This window comes from Salvelinus namaycush, chromosome 7 (assembly GCF_016432855.1).
Source record: "Salvelinus namaycush isolate Seneca chromosome 7, SaNama_1.0, whole genome shotgun sequence".
NCBI lineage: Eukaryota > Metazoa > Chordata > Actinopteri > Salmoniformes > Salmonidae > Salvelinus > Salvelinus namaycush.
In genome coordinates, this window is record NC_052313.1 from 42,739,851 (window position 1) to 42,767,510 (window position 27,660).

General features: G+C 43.3%; 1 protein-coding gene across 1 annotated transcript; it reads left to right on the forward strand.

Annotated features, from left to right (window-relative positions):
• LOC120051257 (double-stranded RNA-specific editase 1-like) lies at positions 1-27,660 on the forward strand. The gene is made up of 11 exons (XM_038998022.1): positions 1-221; positions 6,657-6,683; positions 15,495-15,569; positions 17,572-18,545; positions 19,629-19,743; positions 20,037-20,205; positions 20,376-20,530; positions 20,609-20,777; positions 21,674-21,855; positions 23,081-23,259; positions 23,450-27,660. The coding sequence occupies exons 1-11, from the start codon at positions 113-115 to the stop codon at positions 23,624-23,626; spliced, it is 2,331 nt and encodes a 776-aa protein (XP_038853950.1). The 5' UTR covers positions 1-112; the 3' UTR covers positions 23,627-27,660.

Sequence of the window (27,660 nt, forward strand, 5' to 3'; positions counted from 1 at the left end):
AGGGGAAGTGCAGTGCCTCCTAGACTCTCCAGGCTAAAGAGAGCCTAGGGGCAACAGGGCAGCCTAAGGGGCAAAAGGACTGCTTAGGGGCAACAGAGGAGCCCTGTTTGGCATGGCTCTGTTTCTGGATGGCTCCCAGGCCGTGGGAACCGCGGGGGCCTATTACTGCTTGATCCGGAGGAGGTTCAAGAGGAGGCGCAAGAAACGCTCCGAGCGCAAAGGTACTCCTCTCCAGGATAGCTCGGAGGGATAGGCATTGTGTGTGTGGAGGGGAGTGCTCGTGTGGGCTTGTGTGTGTGTCTGTAGGTCTGTTTTTTTTATGTGACTGTACGTAACGTTGATGTATTGGTTGATTGACTAATGCAAGGATTGCGCTTGTGTGCTTGTGTATTTGGTATTTACAGAGTTGTGAGCGTTATTACTGTGTATGTTGTGTCTGAGAATGATGCAGGCAGTTTTCAGATACTGGAAATATGTCATTGAGTTTGTGATGATTATATGGTGGAGAATTCAGGCATAGAAATGTACAATGTTGTGGTTGAGTGCCTAAAATGCATGTTCAAAGTTTTTGAGGCAAACCTGTATTTCTTGGACTATTCTAGTAGGAGCTGCAGTCATGCTAGGGTGGCAGAACGGCCAGGACCGGCCCTGCCTCAGGCCACACATCTGTTGTCACTTTCTCTATGGATCTAGTTTTTCCCCTTTAAACAGCACTATAGTTGTCGTACATTTAACTCTGAAGCGTACTGTCAGTGCCACTCAGACTCACACACTATATACAGTACGCCTTATGTATTCTGTCATTTTCTATGACAGGATACAGGCTCAGTTCCACGCCCGTTGCTTTGGGTGATGGCAATAGGCAGATATATGAACTTTCTGCAACGATGGGGGAACCGGTAGTCTATTGCAAGACGAGCAGATAGGAGTTTCAATTCAGAGAGGTGTCCATGCAGGAAGTATAAACCCTCCTTCCACTCCTGGGCTTTAATCTCTGGAGCATGGGTACAGCATGGCGATAGGCAGTTTTGTCTCTTTGCGTACTGTAATGTGTCCCCGTCATACACAGTCTTTGAGATCCAAAGCTCTACTATAGAAAGGGGAAACTGAAAGGAGATTAGGAATGTGATGGTTTAGTAAAAAAAAAATATCTGATGTTGATTTATAAAAAATACACAAATCAAATAATATTCCTGAAGTGGATGAACTCTTGTGCACTTGTTTCTTCAGTTGTTCACCCTATATAGAGTCTGGAAGGTATAGAGAGAAATAGTAATAGCGTCTCTCCGCCATGCCTCGTTGGTCAAAGCCTATGGGGAAATGAATGTTTTTGGGGAGGGGGGTTTTGGGGATAAATGCTAAAAATAAGGTCTATGGTCAACACAGGCTGAGGATATCGTATATGTTTTGTTCTATGAGATAATCTTCACCAGCTAATGTCACTTTTTGTGATTTTTTTTTTAAGCATTTATGTCATTTTTAAAAAGCAGGTAAAGAACGTAAAGGCTTCCTAATTCATAAAGGTCATGTTAACTGACAGATATTTTCTCATAGAACAAAACGTATTAGATCTCCTAAGGCCGTGTTGACCTCAGACCTTATTTTTGGCGTTTATGCCAAAACCCCATTCTTTCTCCATTCATTTTCCCCATAAGACAGGCTGAACGAACCAGAGGTAACTCGTTTCCGTTTTTTAGGAAAGGGAAAGGGGGATACCTAGTCAGTTGTACAACTGAATGCCTTCAACTGAAATGTGTCTTCCGCATTTAAACCCAACCCCTCTGAATCTGCCATAATCGACATCCACGAGCGCTATAGACAGCGCGAGCGCTATAGACAATGTCTAACTTTATAAGAAACTAGAGGAATCTAGTTTCCCCCAGTCTTCCAATGATTTCTTGAAGTGCTTGGTCTGATTCCTCAGAGCGACATAATAATCTATCTGTTGACGCATTATGAGGAAGGCCGCCAGTAGGGATTATTGCATTGTTGCTATAATAGTCTGTCAAGAGGTAAACAATGAGTTGCCACCTTGGCAGATTAATCATATGAATTAATTAAAGGGAAGTTCAGAAGAACCTTTTAATTATTAGACACGTTTAATATTCTGGCATAAAGCAGCCTCCCGTGACTGAATGAGTAAATCAAATCTATTGTAGTGGAACATTTAGTGAGTATATTTGGGACTGAAGATATTGTTGTCTCTCAGAGCATTATCTGTAATGTGCTGTGCTGCCTGCTGAAGTCATTTTTGTAATATTCTCGCTTCGTTGGGTTTAGACATGATTGTCAATGGCTGCTAATATTTCAGTGGCTTAATAACTCTGAAGCTTACTCAGCACAACCCTCACATAATATTTGAATGCAGATTCCCTGTCATCTTGAAACACTCAAAAGGCAACGCAGCAATTACTTTTGTCTCCTTCTGCCCCATGTATAAAATACATAAATGTAGCTCTAACCCATTGTAAAAACAAGGTAAATAGTTCAAACAATATTACAAAGAATTTCCCCACTGTTTACACCCTGCACACTGGGAAGCTATGCGTACCGTAATTTCCGCTGTACCTTCATGCTAACTGGTGTGCTGCGAGGTGAGGTGACGTGTGAGTTTAATCTACTGGGGAGGAAAGTGAATTCCAGACAAGGTCAGCGGATGGACAGCGCACACGGCTCCTCTGTGAGACGTACCTGGCTGCCCCGTGACGCTAAAGGAATGCGTCTGTCTAGTCTGCCTGAGCCGTACGTCACGAATCTCCGTCAGTCTGTCTGTCAGACATAGCAGTATCCTCTTCTCTGATAGGTGGGGGTTGATAGTGATACTTGATTAAGTGGCTCTGCTGTATCCAGATAATCCTGGTCTCCAGTGAACCCTAAGATAGCTGCGTTCCGTTCTAGGTTGTTCTAGGCATATGATTTAATGAACCTAGGTTGTGTTGTAGCTTTGGCTTTGATACCACCGCCACTATAATCAGTGGTAGCTGGAGAAGTGGGTATAATCCAATTTTGCACAAAAATAAATAAATTGTCCCACCCAGCGAAGGAAACAGTGACAGTTCTTTAATTGTTTGTAACCTGGACGTTTTACTTCATATTATTTTATAAAGACATTTTACCTTGCGTCAAAGTTGCCTATAGCGTAAATCCCACCATAGAAATGTGGAAGCAATTATTTTATAAAGACTTCCTCATTTGCATTCTCCTGTTCTATTGGTTTTCTTTAAACGTTCTTTCATTGTCTAGAAGGCATTATCCTCGTCATATTAGTTGTTGCATCTTTAGATCTCCCCTCTTTCTACATTTTGAATGGATATTTCTGTCTATGGAACCACTTGCATTTTAGAACATGTGTTTTCTGCAAATTGTATTTTAGAACATTTGTGCTTAGCCTACTGCCATGTGCACATTGCTGCGCTGAAAATGTGAAGAAATAATAGTTTACCAACATTTTAAGCTAAACATTCTGATCTGATCTATCAGCCTTATTAATTGATATGGCATATACCTCCACTACACTACCATGATACGCATCATGGGGCTTAAGAAGTGAGTATACGCAATGCCCACTGAAAAATAAATGGGTATACACCGTATACCTGCGTATAACCTCCACTACACCACTAACTATAATGTTACATGCAGCTGACCCTCTCAAATAGGGGCCACCTCTCCCTCCCCATCCCCCACCTCACCCCTCGCCTGGGTAGTCGGCCTGTCTGTCAACATTACCTCCAGACCTGGTTAATCCAGGAGCCGTGAGGTGTGAAATTCAACATCTTACCCTTCCCTTCTCTCCATTCCCTCCCTTCTCTCCCAGAGATAGAGGAGCACCTAGCCCGGCCTTGATGGCAGCGGCAGCAGGGGAAGACAGCGATAGTCATCTGTTGTGAGCTATGGGGGTAGTGGTGCAGAGAGAATGGCTGGGGATGGGAAGAGAGCGGCAGAGCTAGGCAGAGCTAGGAACCTGGAATCTCTCATCTGTCGTGTACCTACCTGCTGAGCACATGAAAAAAATGGTGTGCCTCCTCAATGTACAGTGTGGGAGAGAGTACAAAATCACCTGCCTGAGTCTAGGAAGGTAGCTGGCTACCTGTGACACAGTTGGACTGTCACATACAGGGCATTTACACAGTAGCAATTTTCAGCACTGAAGGCCAGGGACCACAGGGCAACCTGTGATGGCGTTAAATGGATTTGATCCAACTGCCAGTCAGCCAGCTGGATAGGAAGGACGAGGGGCTGCTTCGGTGGGTTGCATCAAGGTTTCAGGACTCGGGGCAGCTAGAAGAATTGAACAGGAATATTGGCTTCCAGTCTGACCTGGTATTCCCAGAAAGATCAAATAATATCAACTTGTGATTATGATTGTGTGTTCTGCCTTTGTCGTCATCAGACCTGCAGACCAGAGGCTGAGAGATATAAGCCTAAGGTTAACCCTTGTTTACCCTTGAGCATGACAGTGACAGACCCCTCTGCTCTGCTGAGCCCTTAGAGTGAAGGTGAGAGGTGATGGCATAGTGTGTGTTTGTGTGTGTTTGTGCCTGCGTGCGTGAGTTAAGAGAGAGAGGTGACTGAATACTGCGTATGAATGCCAGGCTGTCATCAGCATAGATCTGGAGACTTCTCTCCCATTGGAGAAGACCCACAGGGTGGGCTGACCCCACCGACCCTAGCCCGCTGCTGTGCAGCAATGGGAGCACTGATCTATATTAGCTAAGGCTACCATTTACAATAAAATGGACAGGACTCACCCTTACTAAGAAGGTTGGGGGGAAAAATCTCAAATGTATTCCAGGTGACTACCTCATGAAGCTGGTTGAGAGAATGCCAAGAGTGTACAAAGCTGTCATCAAGGCATAGGGTGGCTACTTTGAAGAATCTAAAATATAACATATATTTTGTTTTGTTTAGCACTTTTTTTGCTACTACATGATTCCATATGTGTTATTTCATAGTTTTGATGTCTTCACTATTATTCTACAATGTAGAAAATAGTCAAAAATAAAGAAAAACCCTTGAATGAGTAGGTGTGTCCAAAATTTTGACTGGTACTGTATATCAGACAGATTGATATATACTGTAGTGCTTTTTGATTTATTGCAGTTCAGTTTCAGCCCATTTCAGGGTTTAAATAGGTATGCTTTCTTAATATTTAGATTTTCATGTGATTTCGCCCTAAATGTCATATTTCCATCGACTACTGCAAAATGATTTTTTCCCCTTGGAACTTTCAGTTTAATAGCCACAACATGTGTACCTGACAAACTGAAAAAGGTCAACCAATAAGGTTGATTTACCCGATTGCATTATAAGGTCAACAATTGTGTGATTTTAATAACATGTCATTGTTACATCTTCAATTAGCTCCCTCAGTTTGTACACTATTGCTGATGAAGAAAATAAAAGGAAAAGCTATGAACTAGCCTACTGCTCAGTTCCTTCTCGATCTGGTAGTTGATTGTGATTCATTTTATACAGTAGGAACTCTGATGATTTGGTTGGAGGTTTGGTCTTCTAATTTGATACATCTTATGTTTGGATTGACTCTCTCAACCTGTTATAGGAAGACAAATAAAAAGTAGTGAGGTACAGACAGCTCCCGAGTGGCGCAGCGGTCTAAGGCACTGCATCTCTAGTGCTAGAGGTGTCACTACAGACCCTGGTTCGATTCCAGGCTGTATCACAACCGGCCGTGATTGGGAGTCCAATAGGCCGGCGCAGAATTGGCCCAGCATCGTCCTGGTTAGGGTTTGGCCGGTGTAGGCCGTCATTGTAAATAAGAATTTGTTCTTAACGGACTTGCCTAGTTAAATAAAGGTTACATTTTTTTTTAAACAGAGTCTGTCTGTTCCTTTCAGCTCTCACTTGCCTCCGTCTCCCTTCCACCATCTCATCTCATCACCTCACCATGGCACATCGATAAGTCACGCCTGTGGCTTGACGGTGCCTGGTCGAGGGTCCTATCCAGCGTGTCTAAAATGATATTTCACGGGGAGAAAATGGAGGGTGTGAGAGAGAAATATATGCTGCCGCTGCTGCCGGCAATGTTCAAGGAAGCTTTTTGTGCCGGCACCGACACCTTATTTCTCCCCAGTCCGCCCAAACCCAGTGGATCGATCCATCTGCATTAGACCACCGAGGGGTGGCTCTGACAGTTGGTTTCAGAATTCCCCTCCAGCTGTGTTACTATTCCACTTCTAGAACAAAAACTTTCCCCAACTTTCCATTCATCAGTGTCTCCTCATGCGTTGTCTGGTTAGCTCTGACACCTCTGGCTGGTGTCTTCCTCACAGCGTCTCCCGTCATCATCATCATGAGTTTAGCATTGTTTTCCTCTCTGATGGGATTTGAGTCGGTGGTTTATTGAGGGTATTACCAGCTTTTGACAAGGGCTGATGATGGTTGACTGCTGATTGAGACCAGGGTACCAGGTGGTTAAATACATATTGTGGTGAACTTCATGTTAGTATATCATAACATTACATTTCATATTTCTGCATTTTCGCTCCCAAAAATTCGAATGATTCTTTTTCATCACCAGAAAGCATGGAATGGGTTTATCTTATCAGGGGACAATACCTCCGATTTTATGGAATATCATTTTTATATTTCCATAATAATAATAATAATATTCTTATTTTCTCTTATTTTCATAGGTGTTATCAGCAAAGCAATGACAGAAGGTATGTTGCTCATATTGTCTAGTTCTATGCTACTTCAACACACTTTAATATGGTCCTGCCATTTCACAGCATGTGTGTGTGCGCTCACGTGCAAGCCTGCTTGTGTGTACAGTACACTATGAGTACATAACACGATTTGTAAGATATGTTCCGCCTGCGTATCTGTGTGCTGTGGCGCATGAATGTCTATGTATGTCTGAGACAGGAGTGTATTATTTGAAGGTGAACAACATCGGCAGACATGGTAACTAGGTGTTGGTCTCCGTGGTCCAGGCTGTGTGAGATACTGTCTGTTTCTCCATAGGATGTGAATGACAGGCTTCTCATGTATCAGACACACAGCTCCAGACTCTCCTAGGTTTCCGATTAAATGCATGTTTACACCACACAGACAGCATATGCTGCTATAGATACTGTACTGTAGAACCACATATTTGATGGTGGATCAGCAATGTAAATATGTCTATAGCAATCCTTTATGGCTTTGACATGTTGGTCTTTAGGATGAAATAGTGTGCTCGCATTGATTTGCTAATATCGCGGTTTGATGTTCATAGTCCTAAGACTCCCAACATTGATAACTTGGGGATAGTGACTGTGAATAGCAATAAGCTCAAATATGTTGATGCTACATATCCTTGTAAACATACAGTTGAGGTCGGAAGTTTACATACACTTAGGTTGGAGTCATTAAAACTCGTTTTTCAACCACTCCACAAATTTATTGTTAACATAGTATAGTTTTGGCAAGTCGGTTAGGACATCTGCTTTGTGCATGACACAAGTAATTTTTCCAACAATTGTTTACAGACAAATTATTTCACTTACAATTCACTGTATCACAATTCCAGTGGGTCAGAAGTTTACATACACTAAGTTGACTGTGCCTTTAAAGAGCTTGGAAAATTCCAGAAAATGATGTCATGGCTTTAGAAGCTTCTGATAGGCTAATTGACATCATTTGAGTCAATTGGAGGTGTACATGTTGATGTATTTCAAGGCCTACCTTCAAACTCAGTGCCTCTTTGCTTGACATAATTTGAAAATCAAAATAAATCAGCCAAGACCTCAGACATTTTTTTTTAGACCTCCACAAGTCTGGTTCATCCTTGGGAGCATTTTCCAAACACCTGAAGGTACCACGTTCATCTGTACAAACAATAGTATTCAAGTATAAACACCATGGGCCCACGCAGCCGTCATACCGCTCAGGAAGGAGACGCATTCTGTCTCCTAGAGATGAACGTACTTTGATGCGAAAAGTGCAAATCAATCTCAGAACAACAGCAAAGGACCTTGTGAAGATGCTGGAGGAAACAGGTATAAAAGTATCTATATCCACAGTAAAATGAGTCCAATATCGACATAACCTGAAAGGCCGCTCAGCAAGGAAGAAGCCACTGCTCCAAAACCACCATAAAAAAGCCAGACTACAGTTTTCAACTGCACATGGGGACAAAGATCATACTTTTTGGAGAAATGTCCACTGGTCTGATGAAACAAAAATAGAACTGTTTGGAGGAAAAAGGGGGAGGCTTGCAAGCTGAAGAACACCATCCCAACCGTGAAGCACGGGGGTGGCAGCATCATGTTGTGGGGGTGCTTTGCTGCAGGAGGGACTGGTGCACTTCACAAAATAGATGGCATCATGAGGGAGGAAAATTATGTGGATAAATTGAAGCAACATCTCAAGACATCAGTCAGGAAGTTAAAGCTTGGTCGCAAATGGGTCTTCCAAATGGACAATGACCCCAAGCATACTTCCAAAGTTGTGGTAAAATGGCTTAAGGACAACAAAGTCAAGATATTGGAGTGGCCATCACAAAGCCCTGAAAATTTGTGGGCAGAACTGAAAAAGCGTGTGCGAGCAAGGAGGTCTACAAACCTGACTCAGTTACACCAGCTCTGTCAGGAGGAATGGGACAAAATTCACCCAATTTTTTGTGGGAAGCTTGTGGAAGGCAACCCGAAATCTTTGACCCAAATTAAACAATTTAAAGGCAATGCTACCAAATACTAATTGAGTTTATGTAAACTTCTGACCCACTGGGAATGTGATGAAAGAAATAAAAGCTGAAATAAATCATTCTGTCTACTATTATTCTGACATTTCACATTCTTAAAATAACGTGGTGATCCTAACTGACCTAAGACAGGGATTTTTTACTTGGATTAAATGTCAGGAATTGTGAAAAACTGAATTTAAATGTATTTGGCTAAGGTGTATGTAAACTTCCGACTTCAACTGTATGCTAGCTAAAGTTCTTACAAGAAAACTTCAATCATGTTTTTAATGTGAAACCTTTTAACATGAATGGCTAACAGAGGCTATACAGGCTGTGGATACAATCCAGTGTTGATATCTGTGAGCTTTGACAGTGAACAGAATGCCACTCCAAATCCTTGAAGTCTGTCTCCCTACTTCCCTTTTCTTCAAATGTGTGTACACAAACTCCCTCACAGATAGCTACATTTGTTGACATTTTCTCATTCCGCCCCAGCTAATATCTGTCGCCCATTATCTTGGTGAGCGAATGACAACCTAAGCCTTGGTCTCCGTCCATCCAGCACACACAAAGCAAGCAGCCAGCATTTCCAGAGCGAGGCGCCAGGGCTCGGTGGTCTGATAACATTGTCAGTGCTAATGTTCGGGAGGACGGAGTTGAGTGGCGGCGGGGGTACAAGGCCACTTCTTGTCACGCGGAGAGACGAGATTACACTGTTCAGGCTGAGAGAGAGAGGCTGGTTTGGTTAACACAAAAGCCAGCTCTGGTCTTCGTACAACCAAAGCAGCTTAACAACAAGGCTTTCTTGTTTCTACTTGGTTCACTTATGTGATTTACTTACTATGATGTGCACCATTCACTGTTGTGTGCATAATTCTTGTGTGTCGTCCTACTAAGACTGTCTAAAACCAGGCTCATAGAAAACCCCCTGGGAAAGCTGACTGCCATAAAGAATAAAGGAGTCATATGGTTAACAAAAGCACTCTGTATGTAGCACTGTGCAATACCATATGTGTCAAAGAAAGGAAGGTAAAGACCCTCTTCTCATCCCTGTCCACCAGCTCCTAGCACTAAGAGCAGCATACATATCCTTCTGATTTCCCTTCCTGGAATGTGCATTGACCACCCTGCTGATTCTGGTTGTTGTTGTTCCCCTACATGGAATATTAGCTCAGCTATGGCCCCTAGCAGTCTACAGCTATGTATGTGGCCTTGGAGAAATATAGCAATGGGCACATTACCACACCATATGCTTATTGCTATGGTTCTGGCCAATTCAGTGGCCTGCTGTGCTGAGAGCTGTGCAGCACTAGCGCTGTCCATGGTGCTGACTGCTGACAAAGAGCTACTATATTCCTAATGAAACCTATTCTGGAGGCTATGGCCGCAATGGCCGCTGCCCTTTCTTTAATACCCATCTGGCTCCCTGCGCCTGGCCAATATGACTCTGACACATGTTGAGCCAACAGCCACGCAGTTGCCTCCAGCACCATGTTAGTGGAATAGGACGTGGTGCAGCTGGGTGGCTGTATGGGGTCTGGATGGATGATACCATTATAGCAAGGTTGGATATCATTAGCTACAGACATCTTGGTTCAGTGAGAGCTCATTTTGGCACTGACACATGCTTCATCACTCAGCAAAACTGATCTGTTCATGCAGAGGGCCAAGGCAATATGAACCATCATAGACCTGGTGCTTCATTCAGCATTTGTCCACTTGAAAGTGAGAGCAAACCAAACAAAGATGACATTTATACAAAGTAATGAGTAAGACTGTAACTTAACCCAGACCTCCATTAATCTTCAGTGATGCAAATATGACACTTCCTCTCCCTTGACCCCTGTCATGGAAATGCCAGCGATTACCCACAAGGCCACTCTCCAGGAAGTGACCGTCCAGTCACCACCCCCCACAGCCAGGAAAGCAAGGTCCCTAATCCCTAGCTAAGAGTATCACAGTAAAAACCATCCCGTCAACGTTTGTTTCAGCCCAGAAAGCAGCGATGATAATTATCTGGTAATTCATTCATTCATACATTTCCTGCTTGGTGGATGACATGTAGAGTGGCAGTTTGGTGATTAACCTAACGTGAATAACAGCACCGTCGCGTCCCTTATCGTACTGGAAGGCAAGCGCTGGCAGCTTAAGGCGGCGGGGGGGGGGGGGGGGGAGTGATGGCCCTCTGACAGGAAGGGGTAGGCGAAAGGGGTATAAGAAGAAATGTGAGCGATGTCATTTAATAGCTTAGACTCACTTCCCTTCATTGACTACAGCTCAGCGTTCAACACCATAGTACCCTCAAAGATCATCACTAAGCTAAGGATCCTGGCACTAAACACCTCCCTCTGCAACTGGATCCTGGACTTCCTGACGGGCCGCCCCCAGGTAGTGAGGGTAGGTAGCAACACATCTGCCACGCTGATCCTCAACACTGGATCCCCTCAGGGGTGCGTGCTCAGTCCCCTCCTGTACTCCCTGTTCACCCACGACTGCGTGGCCAGGCACGACTCCAACACCATCATTAAGTTTGCAGACGACACAACAGTGGTAGGCCTGATCACCGACAACGACGAGACAGCCTATAGGGAGGAGGTCAGAGACTTGGCCGGGTGGTGCCAGAATAACAACCTATCCCTCAATGTATGATGATTGTGGACTACAGGAAAAGGAGGACCGAGCACGCCCCCATTTCTCATCGACGCGGCTGTAGTGGAGCAGGTTGAGAGCTTCAAGTTCCTTGGTGTCCACATCACCAACAATCTCGAATGGTCCAAGCACACCAAGACAGTCGTGAAGAGGACACGACAAAGCCGATTCTCCCTCAGGAAACTAAAAAGTTTTGGCATGGATCCTCAGATCCTCAAAAGGTTCTACAGCTGCAACATCGAGAGCATCCTGACTGGTTGCATCACTGCCTGGTACGGAAACTGCTCGGCCTCCGACCGCGAGGCACTACAGAGGGTAGTGCGTGCGGCCCAGTACATCACTGGGGATAAGCTTCCTGCCATCCAGGACCTCTACACCAGGCTGTGTCAGAGGAAGGCCCTAAAAATGGTCAAAGACCCCAGCTAACCCAGTCATAGACTGTTCTCTCTACTACCGCATGGCAAGCGGTACCGGAGCGCCAAGTCTAGGACCAAAAGGCTTCTCAACAGTTTTTACCCCCAAGCCATAAGACTCCCGGACAGGTAATCAAATGGCTACCCGGACTATTTGCATTGTGTGTCCCCCCCCCAACCCCTGTTTTCCACTGCTGGTACTCTCTATTTATCATATATGCATAGTCACTTTAACCATACCTACATGTACATACTACCTCAATTAGCCTGACTAACCGGTGCCTTTATATAGCCTCGCTACTGTTGTAGCCTCACTACTGTATATAGCCTCGCTACTGTTATTTTTCACTGTCTTTTTACTGTTGTTTTTTATTTCTTTACTTATTTATTGTTCACCTAACACCTATTTTTAACTTAAAAATTGCACTGTTGGTTAGTAAGCATTTCACTGTAAGGTCTACTACACCTGTTGTATTTGGCGCACGTGACAAATCAACTTTGATTTGATTTGACTCAATAAGGTGGCAGTTGCAGAAGCGCTGTCTAAATGAATGGTTTCTATTATCTACTATTATCTACTCTGCTTTCAGACGACAACAACAACCGTGCCGTTTGCTCCCAAATAGTATTTTCCTTTCTTATTGTCATTGAATGAGAAAAGTTGTAAAAAAGCAAAAACTTTTCAGTTGGACATTTTTTTTATGTGTTCTATATCTAGTTGTGTCTGCACCCGCTTCTTCTTGAAAGTGTCATTACGGAAGTGATACGGAGTCTGTATTCCTCAATCACTCCGTCTGTAGTGGCTGGCCTGATTGGATAGATTCAGCAGGCTGCTTTTCTGTGGGAATGCTTATCAAATGCAACCGCTTCAAGGCAACGGCACCAAAGAAATGCTTCTGCGGCAATCACAGATCACCTCCGTTCAATTTCCTCCATTTTCTCTCAGTTGGCAGGAGGACTTTGCATTTTGGTTCCTTTCGAGAGAGGCGACACCAATTATACTGTCCCGGTCTATGTGAAGTATTTACATCAAAATATTATTGTTTCTATTTGAAACCCTCAGTCATTTATTCCCCCCCCCCAAAAAAATAAATCAAGCGTGTCGAGATTACTCCAGTAGTGTTTTGAAATGGTATGTTTGAGCAATAGGTGCTGCTGTGGTCCTAGTTGGATATATCCACTCTCTGAAACTCAGAAAATGTGCATTCGAAAAAATCTCTGCTTCTTTTCGGGCCTATTTGCAATTGTCCTTCAAGGGTCTCTCCCCTCTCTTCTGAAGAAGAGCTGTGTGGACAACACTGAGAGTTTCTGTAACCCGCCAATGCAATTGGTTTTCCCCCTCAGTGTTCCTATGAAGTTACTGCATCTCATTCTGTTGGCTACTCTTCCATCCTACAGAAGTGCTATGTTGTTATCGCCACACCACAGACCACGGGGGGACAGAATACAAATCTAACACCCTATTTAATCCCACAGGGAGGAATAGAGAGAACAGACGACTATTTTTCCACATTTCTTGTCTTTGGTCAAGATAGATTGTGGAGATGAGTATTGGGAAAACGACAGTATGCCCGATACAATACAGCTTGTATTGACTGATGTATAAACTGTAGATTCAATCACTATTTAATTATATGATTTCCTCAGCAAACGAATATATGCAACAGCTTCCTTAATGCTCTGTGACCGTAGGGTTGATTGGCTGGAGAAATGGCCTGTGTAAAATGTAACAGTAGAGTTAGATTAGCTTAAGGCTGTTTCTCTGTTTTACAATTATTATATTGATTTACTCTCTCTCTCCTTTCTCCTCTTCTCCTCCCTCTCTCCCTGACTTTTCGCTTTGTCTGTTTGTGGGTTGATATAGTATCTGAGATTAACACCATGAGCGGTGGTTTCCTCCCGATGGCAAGGGTATATCTCTTGGCCCGTAGCTTCCTACAGTTGCTATCACTGTCATGCACATTTGTTCTGGTTACACTATTTTCAGATATCCGCTACTCCATTCCGTCAGTGGGTTTCAATCTTATACACTGTCGCGTTGATACTGTATTTTTTTTAACATGGACATTTTTTCATGGCTGTCTGGGGAAATGTAATTGAGGTATTATATTTCTGGAGGACTTCCTGTGTATTCTCAAATTAACAACATAGGCTACTGTACTGTATAGTGTGTGAACTTGCAGAATTTTCCAGAAGAGCTAGTTCAGGGGTTGCCAAACTTTTTTGTCCCACGACCCCATTTTCATATCAGAAAGTGTTTGCGACCCCACCAAGTTATGTAATCAACAGCTAATGTTTACTTTTCTTTTTTTGGGGGGTTATGACAGTTCATTACAAATCAGTCTGATACTATGAAACTGGCTCTCATGAGGACCGCCACAGGAAAGGAAGACCCAGAGTTACCTCTGCTGCAGAGGACAAGTTCATTAGAGTTACCAGCCTTGGAAATTGCAGCCCAAATAAATGCTTCACAGAGTTCAAGTAACAGACACATCTCAACATCAACTGTTCAGAGGCGCCTGCGTGAATGAGGCCTTCATTGCTGCAAAGAAACCACTACTAAAGGACACCAATAAGAAGAAGAGACTTGCTTGGGCCAAGAAACATGAGCAATGGACATTAGACCGGTGAAAATCTGTCCTTTGGTCTGATGAGTCCAACTTTGAGATTTTTGGTTCCAACCGCCGTGTCTTTGTGAGATGCAGAGTAGGTGAATGGATGATCTCTACATGTGTGGTTCCCACCGTGAAGCATGGAGGAGGAGGTGTGATGGTGTGGGGGTGCTTTGCTGGTGACACTGTCAGTGATTTATTTAGAATTCAAGGCACACTTAACCAGCATGGCTACCACAGCATTCTGCAGCGATACGCCATCCCGTCTGGTTTGCGCTTAGTGGGACTATCATTTGTTTTTCAACAGGACAATGACCCAAAACACACCTGCAGGCTGTGTAATGGCTATTTAACCAAGGAGAGTTATGGAGTGCTGCATCAAATGACCTGACCTCCACAATCACCCAACCTCAACCCAATTGAGATGGTTTGGGATGAGTTGGACCGCAGAGTGAAGGAAAAGCAGCCAACAAGTGCTCAGCATATGTGGGAACAACTTCAAGACTGCTGGAAAAGCATTCCTCATGAAGCTGGTTGAGAGAATGCCAAGAGAGTGGAAAGCTGTCATCAAGGCACAGGGTGGCTACTTTGTTGAAGAATCTAAAATCTAAAATATGTTTAACACTTTTTTTGGTTACTACATGATTCCATATGTGTTATTTCATAGTTTTGACATTATTCTACAATGTAGAAAATAGTAAAAATAAATAAAAACCCTTTTAACTGGTACTATATGTATAATATATACTCTAAGATTAACCTAGCGTCATACCCAAGAAGCGTCATACCCAAGAAGACTCAAGGCTCTAATCGCTGCTTCAATAAAGTACTGAGTAAAGGGTCTGAATACTTATGTTAATGTGATACTTCAGTTTTTATTTGTAATACATTTGCAAAAAAATCTAAACCTGTTTTTGCTATGTCATTGTGGGGTATTGTGTGTAGATTGATGAGAGAGAGAGAGAGAAAAAAATCTATCCATTTTAGAATAAGTCCGGAACGTAACAAAATGTGGAACAAAAAGTCAATTGGTCTGAATAGTTTCCGAATGCGCTGTATAGCAGGATATGTCTTGATTCCTTTCTGATGGGTGTATATGTGTGTGTGTGTGTCTCTCTGTCTGCCTTACAGGTCGAGCTGGTGTGAAGCAGCCCCGTAACCAGCCGAGGTTCTTCACCATGGAGGGAGATGAAGAAGAGAGCATGAGTGAGTCCCCCCCCCCCCCCCCCCCCCCCCATTTCACCACACCGGTCCCTCCACTTGCTGTCTTGTTGTTCTGCTTGTGAAGTGCTTACACACACTAATAGTAGAATATCCCTAGTTGTGCAAAACTATTTACTCGGTTATATGTTTTCAAGTTGGATACTGTTACCAATAACACCACATTATTGGAAGGAATCCAGGGAGGAGAATTGTAGGCCTATTAAATCTCCTCTTCCTGACTTGTTTGTGTAGGATTGACCTTGAGAACGTGCCATCAGACTGGGTTTCCTGGCTCAGGAGGGTAGGATCAGAGTTTAAATCTCCCATTCAGGGGGGGATGAGGGGATATCTCCTGCGTTATTTGACCATTTTAAGAGACGGATTTGAAGCTTGACCCCCTGCTCCTCTTCTCAAAGCTCCTAAAACCCCACGGAGTACCTCCTCTAGGTTCTGAGAGCAGTTATAGTTCAGTCTTAAACTACCTGCAACAAGCCTGGGAGGGTTATTGAGGAAAGGATGCTCTTTCTATAGTCAAAATACAGGGTTTGGCAACAAAACATTTTTTCCCCCAATCCCAATGAGGCTTTCTCATGTTGTAAGGTACAGAGAGAGAGAGAGAGAGAGAGAGAGGGGCTGTATGTATCTATGCCCACAGTATGGAGCAGATGTTGAATTCAGTGCTTTGGCTGGCAGTGCGTTGCCCCAGGAACATCATGCAGATCCCATTACACACTTGACAGTTATGATGTTAGGACATGTTATGTGTTAGGACAACCCTAATCCTCCCGCTTCCCTGTTACACCAAGCCCAACCCAGACGGGAGCTCACTTGGATTACTGTGTTGGTCAGGGACGTCCTCACTGCAGGGAGGGGTTGTTGGCGGGCAGACGTTGCCAAGGTTACTCAAGGGCTTTCTGGTGGATGTGTTTGTGTGTATGTGTGTCTGGGTCAGAACTGAGCATGGTTGGCGACGGACAGTGTTGTCGTGGCGCGGTCAATCACAATGCTCTGTTGTTCAAAAATCTTTTTCCCAACAGGGTTGTAATCACTACTCCTCTCCTGTTGCACAGCTGCATTGTGTTTTTTACACCGTTTATATTTTCTCTTGCATGCTTGTTTTTTTACTTTACCACAACCACCAGCCTAGTCAGAAAAAAAAATCTGATATATATATATATACTCTGTAAACTTTGTTTCAGAAAATTATGATATACAGCTTGGTCCAGAGCTAAGTAAAATGAAAATAAAGTTATTATTTGAATACATTTTTGACTGCAGTGGTGCATGAAAATCCCAGAAAACACTTGTTTGTTTGTCTCCAGCACCTCCATTTTGGGAGGTGGCGATATCCTTATTTTGTCCCTCTTCTTTCCAAGCCCCTTGTCGCTACCTTCTTCTCTCCTCCTGCATTTTGTACAAGGATGTATTTAATCCCTGAGCGCCGAAAGGAGTAACCTATCGAGCTTTTGCTGGAGGATGTTATAAATGAAAATTTACACCAAGTTCCATCAGCTTTATAATCAGGACGTGGCGATATGTGTTCCCTCAACCACAGCTATACCTAATTTATTGATACCATGATTAATACAAGCCTTACAGTTAAATTGGTCATGCAGTCCTTCACAGGACATTTCTAGAAGTTTTGAGCCCGTTCTTCAATAACACAGATGGATAGATTCACACTGAAATGTTTAGACATTTTGGTGGGGTTACTTTTGTATTTACACTGCCTATGTCTTTGGTAGTGCTTATTCTGAAAAATACATCAATTTCTTTTCAGGCCCCCCTTTGATTGTATTGAAGGTTCATGTTGATACTAATATTACTGTGTATTTAACATACACTGTTTTCTGTAATGACTACTTATGACTCTTTGAAAATCTAACATACAAAGGAACACAGATCACTTGTCCAGTTACAAAGAGAGATAAAGGAATCTATAAATTTTACATTTACAAGATCCTGCAACGAAGGCGTTGTAAGTTACTCTTTCTGGGCACCGCAGGTTCCAGCAGCACCGACGTTAAGGAAAACCGCAACCTGGACAACGTGGTCTCCTCCTCCAAGGAGGGGTTGGGGGGTGAGGGGGCAGCTCACCTCCCTAATGGGGGCAGTGCAGGTTGTGGAGGGGGCAGGAAGCGTCCCTTAGAAGAGGGTAATAACGGGCATCACAATAACAAGTACAGGCCCAAGAAGCGTAAGAAAATGCCCGGGCCCATTCTGCCCAAAAATGCCCTGATGCAGCTGAATGAGATCAAGCCTGGACTGCAGTACAAGCTGCTGTCTCAGACCGGTCCGGTCCATGCGCCCGTGTTCGTCATGACTGTCGAGGTCAATGGGCAGCTGTTCGAGGGCTCCGGCCCCACCAAGAAGAAGGCTAAGCTCAACTCGGCTGAGAAGGCTCTGCGGTCGTTCGTTCAGTTCCCCAACGCCTCCGAGGCGCACATGGCAATGGGTCGGACGCTAACGGTCAACACAGACTTTACCTCCGACCAGGCTGACTTCCCGGACATGTTGTTTAATGGGTTTGAGACCCCGGCCCCTCCGGAGGAGTCCTTCTACCTGGGCTCTAACGGTACCAATGGCTCCTTCAGCACCCTGGGACTAGTAGAGTACCCCCTGCTAGCGAACTCAGGTACTACCGGCCTGAGTCAGTCCTCGTTAGGCCTACCACCCACCCCCTCCGTCCCAGCCTTTGTCTCCCCCGCTATTGCCAAGAACCCTGTCATGATCCTCAACGAACTACGACCCGGGCTAAAGTACGACTTTGTGTCAGAGAGTGGAGAGAGCCACGCCAAGAACTTTGCCATGTCCGTGGTGGTGGACACACAGACGTTCCAAGGCTCAGGGCGCAATAAGAAGTTGGCCAAGGCCCGGGCGGCGCAGGCTGCTCTCTCTGCCCTCTTTAACATGCAACTGGACCAGACACCGTCCAGACAGCCCATACCCAGAGAGGGCCTGCAACTGCACCTGCCACAGGTAAGAACTACTACTGCCGACACCACGTTCAATAGGAGACTGTTGGATGACATGCTTGTTTCATTTGGTTATTTGAAAAGTTTTACTTTGAATGTATGGCACAGAATAGCACATAGTAAACTCATAACGCAGGACAAACTCACTCTCCCCATCAAAAATCTTGTGGAGCAGTAGAACAATTGTAGTAGTATGCAGAGACTCTTCTTAACTCTATCTGGGTGGTTTAACCCCATGAAATAAGAGCGCAATGGTCAGATATGTCCGTTTGGTTCATCCTGCATTGCAGGCAGTATTCAGTGTTCACTTCCTATGAACTATTCTCAGTTTAATTGACTTAATGGTTTAACCAGCTCATTATAAGCCTCTGACAGGGCTTAATTGAAAAGGAGACGAGGCTTTGAGAGACAGTGGTGCATTACAGCCTTGAACGTTCCACGTTGCATTGTGTACACTCAAATCTATTTACACGTCACTTAATCCCGTACCCCTAATCCCTCCTGCCTGAGATAACGACTGACGAGGCAAGGTAAATTAAACTGTAATCTTAATTAACATCAGCTCCTGAATGCTATTCAAACATACCTATTGATTAGACAAGCTCCCTGCTCCGTTGGCCTGTTTTCGAGCAGATCAGTCAATGAAGCGGATGGATGATTTGCGTTGCGGCGTTTAAGCTCCCTGGTGTCTTGTCTGTCACTCATCCCTATCTAAACCCTTTTATCTGCAGTTAGTATGTCTGATCCCTGAAGAAGTAGGCACCGCTAATCTATTATACTGCACTAGCCTGTCTTCTGTTCTGCTACCTGAGCTTCAGTTTGAGAAAGCAGTGTCTCTTTGGGGTACCCTGGGTTGTCATTGCCTCTGTGGTTTCTAATGTACACATTCATGTAGATTTTCAATTGATCATAGATGTTTCATCAGAGCTACATGATAAGCCAGAAGGGCATCGTCATAACGTTTGAACTTCCCCAGGAACGTTCTATTCTGTCTGGGTTTAGTCTCTGGTTTTAAGGCCTGGGTTTTTCTTCTGATGTTATGATGCAGAAGCTCGGTATCTCATGCTCTGCTTGGTGTTTATTTCAGGTTCTAGCTGACGCTGTGTCCGGTCTGGTAGTTGACAAGTTCAGTGAGCTGACGGATAACTTCACATCCCCTCACGCGCGACGGAAAGTCCTAGCAGGCATTGTCATGACAACAGGTACTGTTAGAATAACTTTCTTTTTTTACTTCAACCTGATTGTTAATCTCTGACTCTCTGTCAAATCGAGAGAGCCCTGCTGGTGCTGAATGGATCACAACGGGGGGTTTCATTAGACACTAATCACAAAAGATGTTTGTGTAATTTACATTGTAAATTAGGTATCAATTCACATTTCCTAGCTGATTTTATCACTGCATCATGAAACAAGAGGAACAAATGATATACTGTATTCAGTAGACTATGTCGTTTTATATACTATTTTTGTCTCACAATCCACACATCCCACCCAGGCACCGATGTCAAGGAGGCACAAGTGATCTGTGTTTCCACGGGGACCAAGTGTATAAACGGCGAGTACATGAGCGACCGCGGCCTGGCTTTGAACGACTGCCATGCTGAGATCATTGCTCGTCGTTCCCTCCTTAGGTACCTGTACGCACAGCTGGAGCACTTCCTCAGGTAAGTCACTGTAACCACGGAGACTGGGTTAGTAGAAACTGACTGGTCAACAAAAAAATGACATTTTACCGGATGAAACAAATGCCAATGTAGAGAAACGGTTACCCTTTTCTTACCACGCGTCTCTGTCTGTGTGTCCGTCCGTCCGTCCGTCCGTCCGTCTGCCATAGTAACATCAGAGAGGAGCAGCAGAAGTCGATATTCACGAGGTGTGAGAACAAGCAGGGCTTCCGTCTGAAGGACAACGTGCAGTTCCACCTGTACATCAGCACGTCGCCCTGCGGAGACGCACGCATCTTCTCACCCCACGAGGCTGCCTTTGAGGGTGAGACTTCTCCCTAGGTGGCTCTTCTTCTTCATTTTAAAAATGCTTCTTCTTATTTCCTTTCCATTTCATCCACAGATCAGGGAGACAGGCACCCTAACAGGAAGGCTCGTGGTCAGCTGAGGACCAAGATAGAGTCTGGGGAGGGGACCATCCCTGTGAAAGTCAGTAACACCATCCAGACCTGGGACGGGGTACTGCAGGGAGAGAGGCTGCTCACCATGTCCTGCAGTGACAAGATCGCCAGGTCTGTCTCTCTCTTTGACACCACTCCTTGTTACTATGTTTACAGTTTAGCAACCAGTCAAACTGTAACCATACAGCAGGTGTCCAGTCATTTCCATGGAATGAAGAATTTACATGTGATATTCATAAAAACAACAAAAATGTAAATCTACCATTTACGCCATTATTGTGAACTTTGTCCGACTTTTCACAAGTCAGAGATAGAAGGCTTTTGCTTGAGCAAATCACATGGACAGAAAAAGCCCAGAGAACAAGCCTTGAAGGAACAATCTAACAAACTTTACTGAGATCTAAAGTGTGTAATCAACAATATTGTTCATGATTACACACCTGCGGATTGACGAGCTGTTACAGTTCCTAGGGCACTCCCAGCAGGGATGCCATTTCCGTGGAGATTAATCAAAGGGCTAATCACGGCTCTAGCATAATCACACCTGTAGCACTGCTCTGTTGGCAGAGTGATACACAAGTGATTGGGACTTGAGCGAGGGTAGCTAGCCTGAGGAATGCACTAATCAGAATCATTTGAATAGCATCTGACTCCAGGCAATAAACACCCTTCATCACTAAAAGTGGAGCTTAATGTTCGAAAAATGGGAACTGTCCAACTGAGAGGCTATTACATATTATTTTCTTCAACCCAGGTTGCATTATCAGGTGGAGAAAAACCGGGTACAAGTAGACATTTTCAAATTCAACCTCTGCGTTCAGATTGATCAAAATGTCCAGGATAGAATCCCGAAATGTCAAGAGTTTTTAAAACTTAGACTTGGGTCTTATTCATATCTTGCGCTCAGGAATATCTGTGCTTTGTGGTGGTGAGGCTCAAAAGGTCATGTGACTCATAAAGCAGTGCCTCCCTATGAACACCACTTCTCACTGCCGCCCTTCTCTCAGGTGGAACGTAGTAGGGATCCAGGGCTCTCTGATGTGTTACTTCACAGAGCCCGTCTACTTCTCCAGCATCATCCTGGGCAGCTTGTACCACGCAGACCACCTCTCCAGAGCCATGTACCAGAGGATCGCTGACATTGAGGACCTGCCTCAGACGTTCAACCTCAACCGGCCACTTCTGAGCGGTAAGGGGTCTGGCTCTCGTCCTACTCATCCCACATCCTGCTCCCACTTAGTTTATGTCAGGCAACAGCCCCTGGATTGTCCTGAAAACCATACAGTACCAATCAAAAGATTGGACACACCTACTCGTTCAAGGGTTTTTCTTTATTTGTTCTATTTTCTACATTGTAGAATAATAGTGAAGACATCAAACCTATGAAAGAACACATGGAATCATATAGCCCTTACACTGCCTGGAGGTGTGTTGGGTCATTGTCCTGTTGAAAAACAAATGATAGTCCCACTAAGCGCAAACCAGATGTGGTGGCATATTGCTGCAGAATGCTGTGGTAGCCATGCTGGTTAAGTCTGCCTAGAATTCTAAATAAATTGCTGACAGTGTCACCAGCAAAGCACCCCCCCACCATCACATCTCCTCCTCCATGGTTCACGGTGGGAACTACACATGCAGAGATCATCCGTTCACCTACTCTGTGTCTCACAAAGAAATGGTGGTTGGAACCAAAAATCTCAAATTTGGACTCATCATACCAAAGGACAGATTTCCACCTGTCTAATGTCCATTGCTTGTGAATTTTGGCCCAAGCATTGCCATTTCTGAGGCTGGTAACTCTAATGAACTTATCCTCTGCAGCAGAGGTACTGTAACTCTGGGTCTTCCTTTCCTGTGGCGGTCCTAATGAGAACCAGTTTCATCATAGCGCTTGAGGGTTTTTGTGTCTGCACTGAAATTTTCCACATTGACTGACCGTCAAAGTACTGATGGACTGTCGTTTCTCTTTGCTTATTTGAGCTGTTCTTGCCATAATATTGACTTGGTCTTTTACCAAATAGGGCTATCTTCTGTAGACCACACCTACCTTGTTACTGATTGGTTCAAACACATTAAGAAGGAAAGAAATTCCACAAAATAACTTTTAACAAGGCACACCTGTTAATTGAAATGCATTCCAGGTGACTACCTCAAGAAGCTGGTTGAGAGATTGCCAAGAATGTGCAAAGCTGTCATCAAGGCACAGGGTGGCTACTTTGAAGGGTCTCAAATATAAAATTACTACATGATTCCATGTGTTATTTCATAGTTTTGATGTCTTCACTATTATTCTACAATGCATAAAATAGTAAAAATTAAGAATAACCCTTGAATGAGTAGGTGTGTCCAAACTTTTGACTGGTGCTGTATATCTCACAAAGGAATCTTTTTACGTCACTTTCTCTTCTCTACAGGAATAAGCAACGCAGAAGCACGGCAACCGGGTAAAGCTCCTAACTTCAGTGTGAACTGGGCTGTGGGAGACCAGGGGTTGGAGGTTATCAACGCCATGACAGGCAAGGACGACTTGGGACGGCCCTCGAGGCTCTGCAAGCACGCCCTCTACAGCCGCTGGGTGCGCCTATACTGCAAGGTAGGCTACTTAACCCGCACAACACCTTATATACTCTCAGGTAGCTGTTGCTGTGCGTGGCTGGGTCGTTGAGACTTATTATGTTCCAAGAACTCCATTTAAAAGGTCTGTTTGTTCACTTGATTGTTGAATCATTTCTTACTGTGTTATATTCTTGTCCAATTAAAACCTCTCTCTTCCTGCTTTTTAGCTTTCACAGACTCTGAGAATCAAAGGTGCCAAACCCAGCTTGTACCATGACGCCAAACAGGCAGCGTTGGAGTACCATGCTGCCAAGCAGACTCTGACCAAGGAATTCCACAAGGCAGGACTGGGAGCCTGGGTCAAGAAGCCTATCGAACAGGACCAGTTCTCACTCCAGTCCTGAGTGGGTTGTTTTCATAGAAATAGAATGACTATGTTGTTCTAAAATGTGTATGGTTGTTGTCACGGGAGGAAGAGGAGGCTCAGATGAAGATACTACTCCTACCAGCTGTTTCGACTTTATTTGTTCTGTGTGTGGATGACGCTCACCCAACCCCTTGTTCCCTCTCCTGATCACTCCACTTTTCACCGTTGAGACATTGAATTTGGTTGAATTTTGTCTTGTTGTTTTTCCTCATTGACTCACCGTAAAGACTTGTTTTCATTATTGTTCGCGTCAACAGAACGATTGTTATTGATGTTTTGTTAGTTTAATGTTGTTTATTCCACTTACACTAGTAACCTAACACGTGACATACGACAGCTGTACAACTGGAAACCTGGGATTTTTTAAACGGATTTTGTTGATTACATTTTATAAATCAATACATGCAAAAATCAACTGAAATCAGTTGGCTATCTACAGACAAACCTTGTCTACACTCACTGTATGATTATGCCAAATATATAGAAAGCGTTCAAGCTCACCTCCCAGTAGTGGTCATACCAATAACTATTTTGCTGTTTTTTTCCTAAGTATTAGTGTTGTGCCCGTTCCTCTTGTCTTGAAGGCTTATGTCCTCTCTTGCACTTTTCATGTGCAGTCTTTTCTTTGTTTCTGCTGTGAGATGTAAAGCATTGCACTGTCTGAGGACGATATGTTTGTTTGTTTTTGAATAGTGGTAGATACGTGTGTTTTTTGATTCCAAAAATTTGATTGAGAATGCTTTCTGATAATGACATGTTTTATCTAAATCTATCTGAAGTCGGTCCTAATTAACTTCTGAAAAATATTTGATTCCTTTGTCCCTTTACAGTGAATGACGTAAATTATACTAAAGTGCATATGGCCTTTGAAACGTACATTTCTATGGAAAGATATTCTTGCAGCGCGGTTATTTGCTATGCAATTGCAGAATGGCTCACACTCTTGTGGTTGCCAGACAGATGCAGTGGACTTTGTGTACTGCTTTTTATTTGAACACACAGACAACATTTTGCTATCATCATGTAGCATTTGTTGGGCGCTTGACAAAAAACGACTGAAATTATTTTAGCTCATATTTAGCCATGAGTGTTGAGGTAACTTGAGCTAATTTTCTTTGTCTGTCATCATAAGCCTTACCTCACCAAAGACGATTTTTATTTGCTTTTTGTTTCTTTAATCTGTAATGTTTGTTTGAACAAAGTTTCTGGTCACTTCATTTTGATTACTGTGTTTTATACTGCTCAATGTCATCTCTTTGGACTATTTATTTGAAATGAATTGAAATGGATCCCTGTGTTAATGTAGCAATTTAAAAGTATGAAACTGTAGATCATTTTGACCTGTTCTGTGTCGTTTTTAACAATTAACATGTTACCAAAAAAAGAAAATATACCCAAAATGTATTTCTAACAGGCTCGGAAATGTTAATGTACAGTACTTTATCTAAGTATACTCATTGGAATCAGACAACTCCCGTGAAAAAGCCCATTTTGTAATTTTCCCCCTTCTGTGTTGTCATACTTCTCATTCGCACCTGGCATGTTTTCTTATTTGTTTATTTTGAATAGAGTTGTAAGAATCCACAAGAATCAAGGCAATTGCAGTTTTTGAAAGGGGACCAAGCACAACTTGTGATGTTAAAAAAAAAAAAAAAAAAATTGAACTGCATCAGTAGTGAATGGCTGGTTAACCATTGTGAATAACTTTTGATCACTCCCTCCCAACCTTTGGGTGTTCTGAGGGGTCTGCTCTACGTATGTTTGCTTTCTCTGACCAAGTTGTGAGCGTTGACTGTGAACTTTGACCGGGTCTTTTGCCGTCCTGTAATGGTTCATGCACCGTTTGATTGATGTGCCCAGTCCACTGTAGTCTCTAGAATAAGGGCCCTAATGCATGAGCTCTCGCTATAAAGCATGAGGAAAAAATAAAATAAAACAAAGCAGATAAACAAAAATCATACATGTAGAAAATGAGAAAAGACCTATAAATGAGAAATATAATAAATGGTAACATAGGTAGATGTTGTATATAGTTGTCTTTATTTCATACACTATTTGCTGCCAAGTTCACTGCATTAAGTAATTTCTTATTTTATACAAAAAAAAGAAATTATATTGACAATACAATACTTTTAAAAAATGTGACAGAAATGTATGAAAAGTAAAAAGTGGCACTATGATGATTTTATAGAAAATAGTGTAATAGCAATGGTGTTAACACAATGCTAGGCAGCTGCTCTGTTTGCATTAAAGTAACTGTCCAGTGAAAATCAAACTTTAAAAGCTTATATTCTGTTTGCTCATACCCAAATAATGTTGTTGACTCATCCTTTACTTGTAGTTGTGGACAAATAATACATTTGAGAAAACCCACTCAGTTAAACCCCATCTCAAAAAATGCTTGAAATTTGCTTGGAGAATGATATCATCCTCCTTGGCCGGGACAGGCCTGTCTGTGATTGGGTCCAGCAGCTTTTTCCTTTTTACCCCCAAATTCTTTGGTGGGGAGAAGGAGTCTATGGGAGGGCGCACAAGCGGCTAGTGTTAGCAAACAGGACAAAGCCTATACAACTATCTCGCCAGTCACTTCTATTTCAAATGTTGTGGTTTGTAAGAGTTGGCCTGCTGGCTGTTTAGAAACAGTAAGCTAGCATGCTAACGTTAGCTATCGAGACTAACTTAGCTAGCTGACTAGCCAACAAGAAAGTTAGCCAAAGTATATCCTCCACACAACAACCATATCGCCATTCCCTTATATTTTAAATCCTGTGGTTTGTAGTTAAAAGTTGGATGCCAAGAGGAATCCTAGTTTGCTGTGATTGACTGATATATGTAGCAGCAGTTAGCTAGCTAATTTACAGTAGCGCCTAGAAACCACAAACAAAAATACAGGAATAGTGAAAGCAATGGACGGAAACGACTCACGCTTGTAAAATAATCACTCTGCATTTATTGCTGTTATAGTAAAGTGACCTAGTAGTTCCATCATGTTTCCAAATCCTGAACATTCATACTAGCTATTTGGGGGGAAAGGGTTAGCCCTGCTAGGCTGTGTGCAGCCCTGCCTCATATGGATTTGGTAGCTACTTTTTATATCCAAGTGTATGCTTTTTTTGTTGTTGCCCCAGACCACTCTGTTGTTTCCACTCAGGCCAAGCAGGGGCACATAGCTTTTTAACATCCTTATTTATAATTTATTTAATTCATATTTTAATTAAAGGTGGACTCAGCGATATGACATAGATGCAGAAAGTAAACTGCATAGTGGGTCAATTTCTGCAACAACTAAGAGCGTTAAAGCGCGAGGCTCAATTTCTCCGCTGTTTTGGTCCTGTGGCTACCACGCAATACACAGTGTGAAGCGAACCCGTGCACAAGCGCAGATACTGTGTGAGAGCGAAGTGTTGCATCTCGCTCATTTCAATATCTCCAGTGCTGCTTGTGGCAACGTCATTTCATTGAGTCTACCTTTAATTTTAGGTAAATATTTCATAGAAACCTGGAACGCATGACAGAGACTTTAGATGTTATCTGGACAATCCCTAACACTATCTCCACATGAGGTGGTGCAGGGATGTTACTTTGTGTCATATCAGCCTCTTGCACCTGTGCTACATGAGAGCCAGATAATCTCCGCGTGGATTACCTGTCCTTTCTGCCTCAACAGGGAGCAAAACAAACAGAAAATAGAGCGAGAGAGACCTCAGTAATCAGGTTCCATGCCAATTCAGGAAAAAAAATTGTTAGATGGAAATGTTTTTTTTGCCCATTACAGTTGAAAGAAGTTAATGAATGAATGAAAATTGACAAATGAAAGAATGACGCTGGGAAGTGGCTGTGTGTCAAGGGGAAGTGGGATTAGTGGAGAGAGCTCTTCATGCTTTCCCCACTTTCATGTTTTATCTGCAAATGATGTTTCAGGAAGTTAAGTCTCTATAAGGTGAAAAATAAAAAGGTTCTCCCTCCATGACCTTGACAGATGTGACTGCTGGGAGATTTGTTGTACCCCTC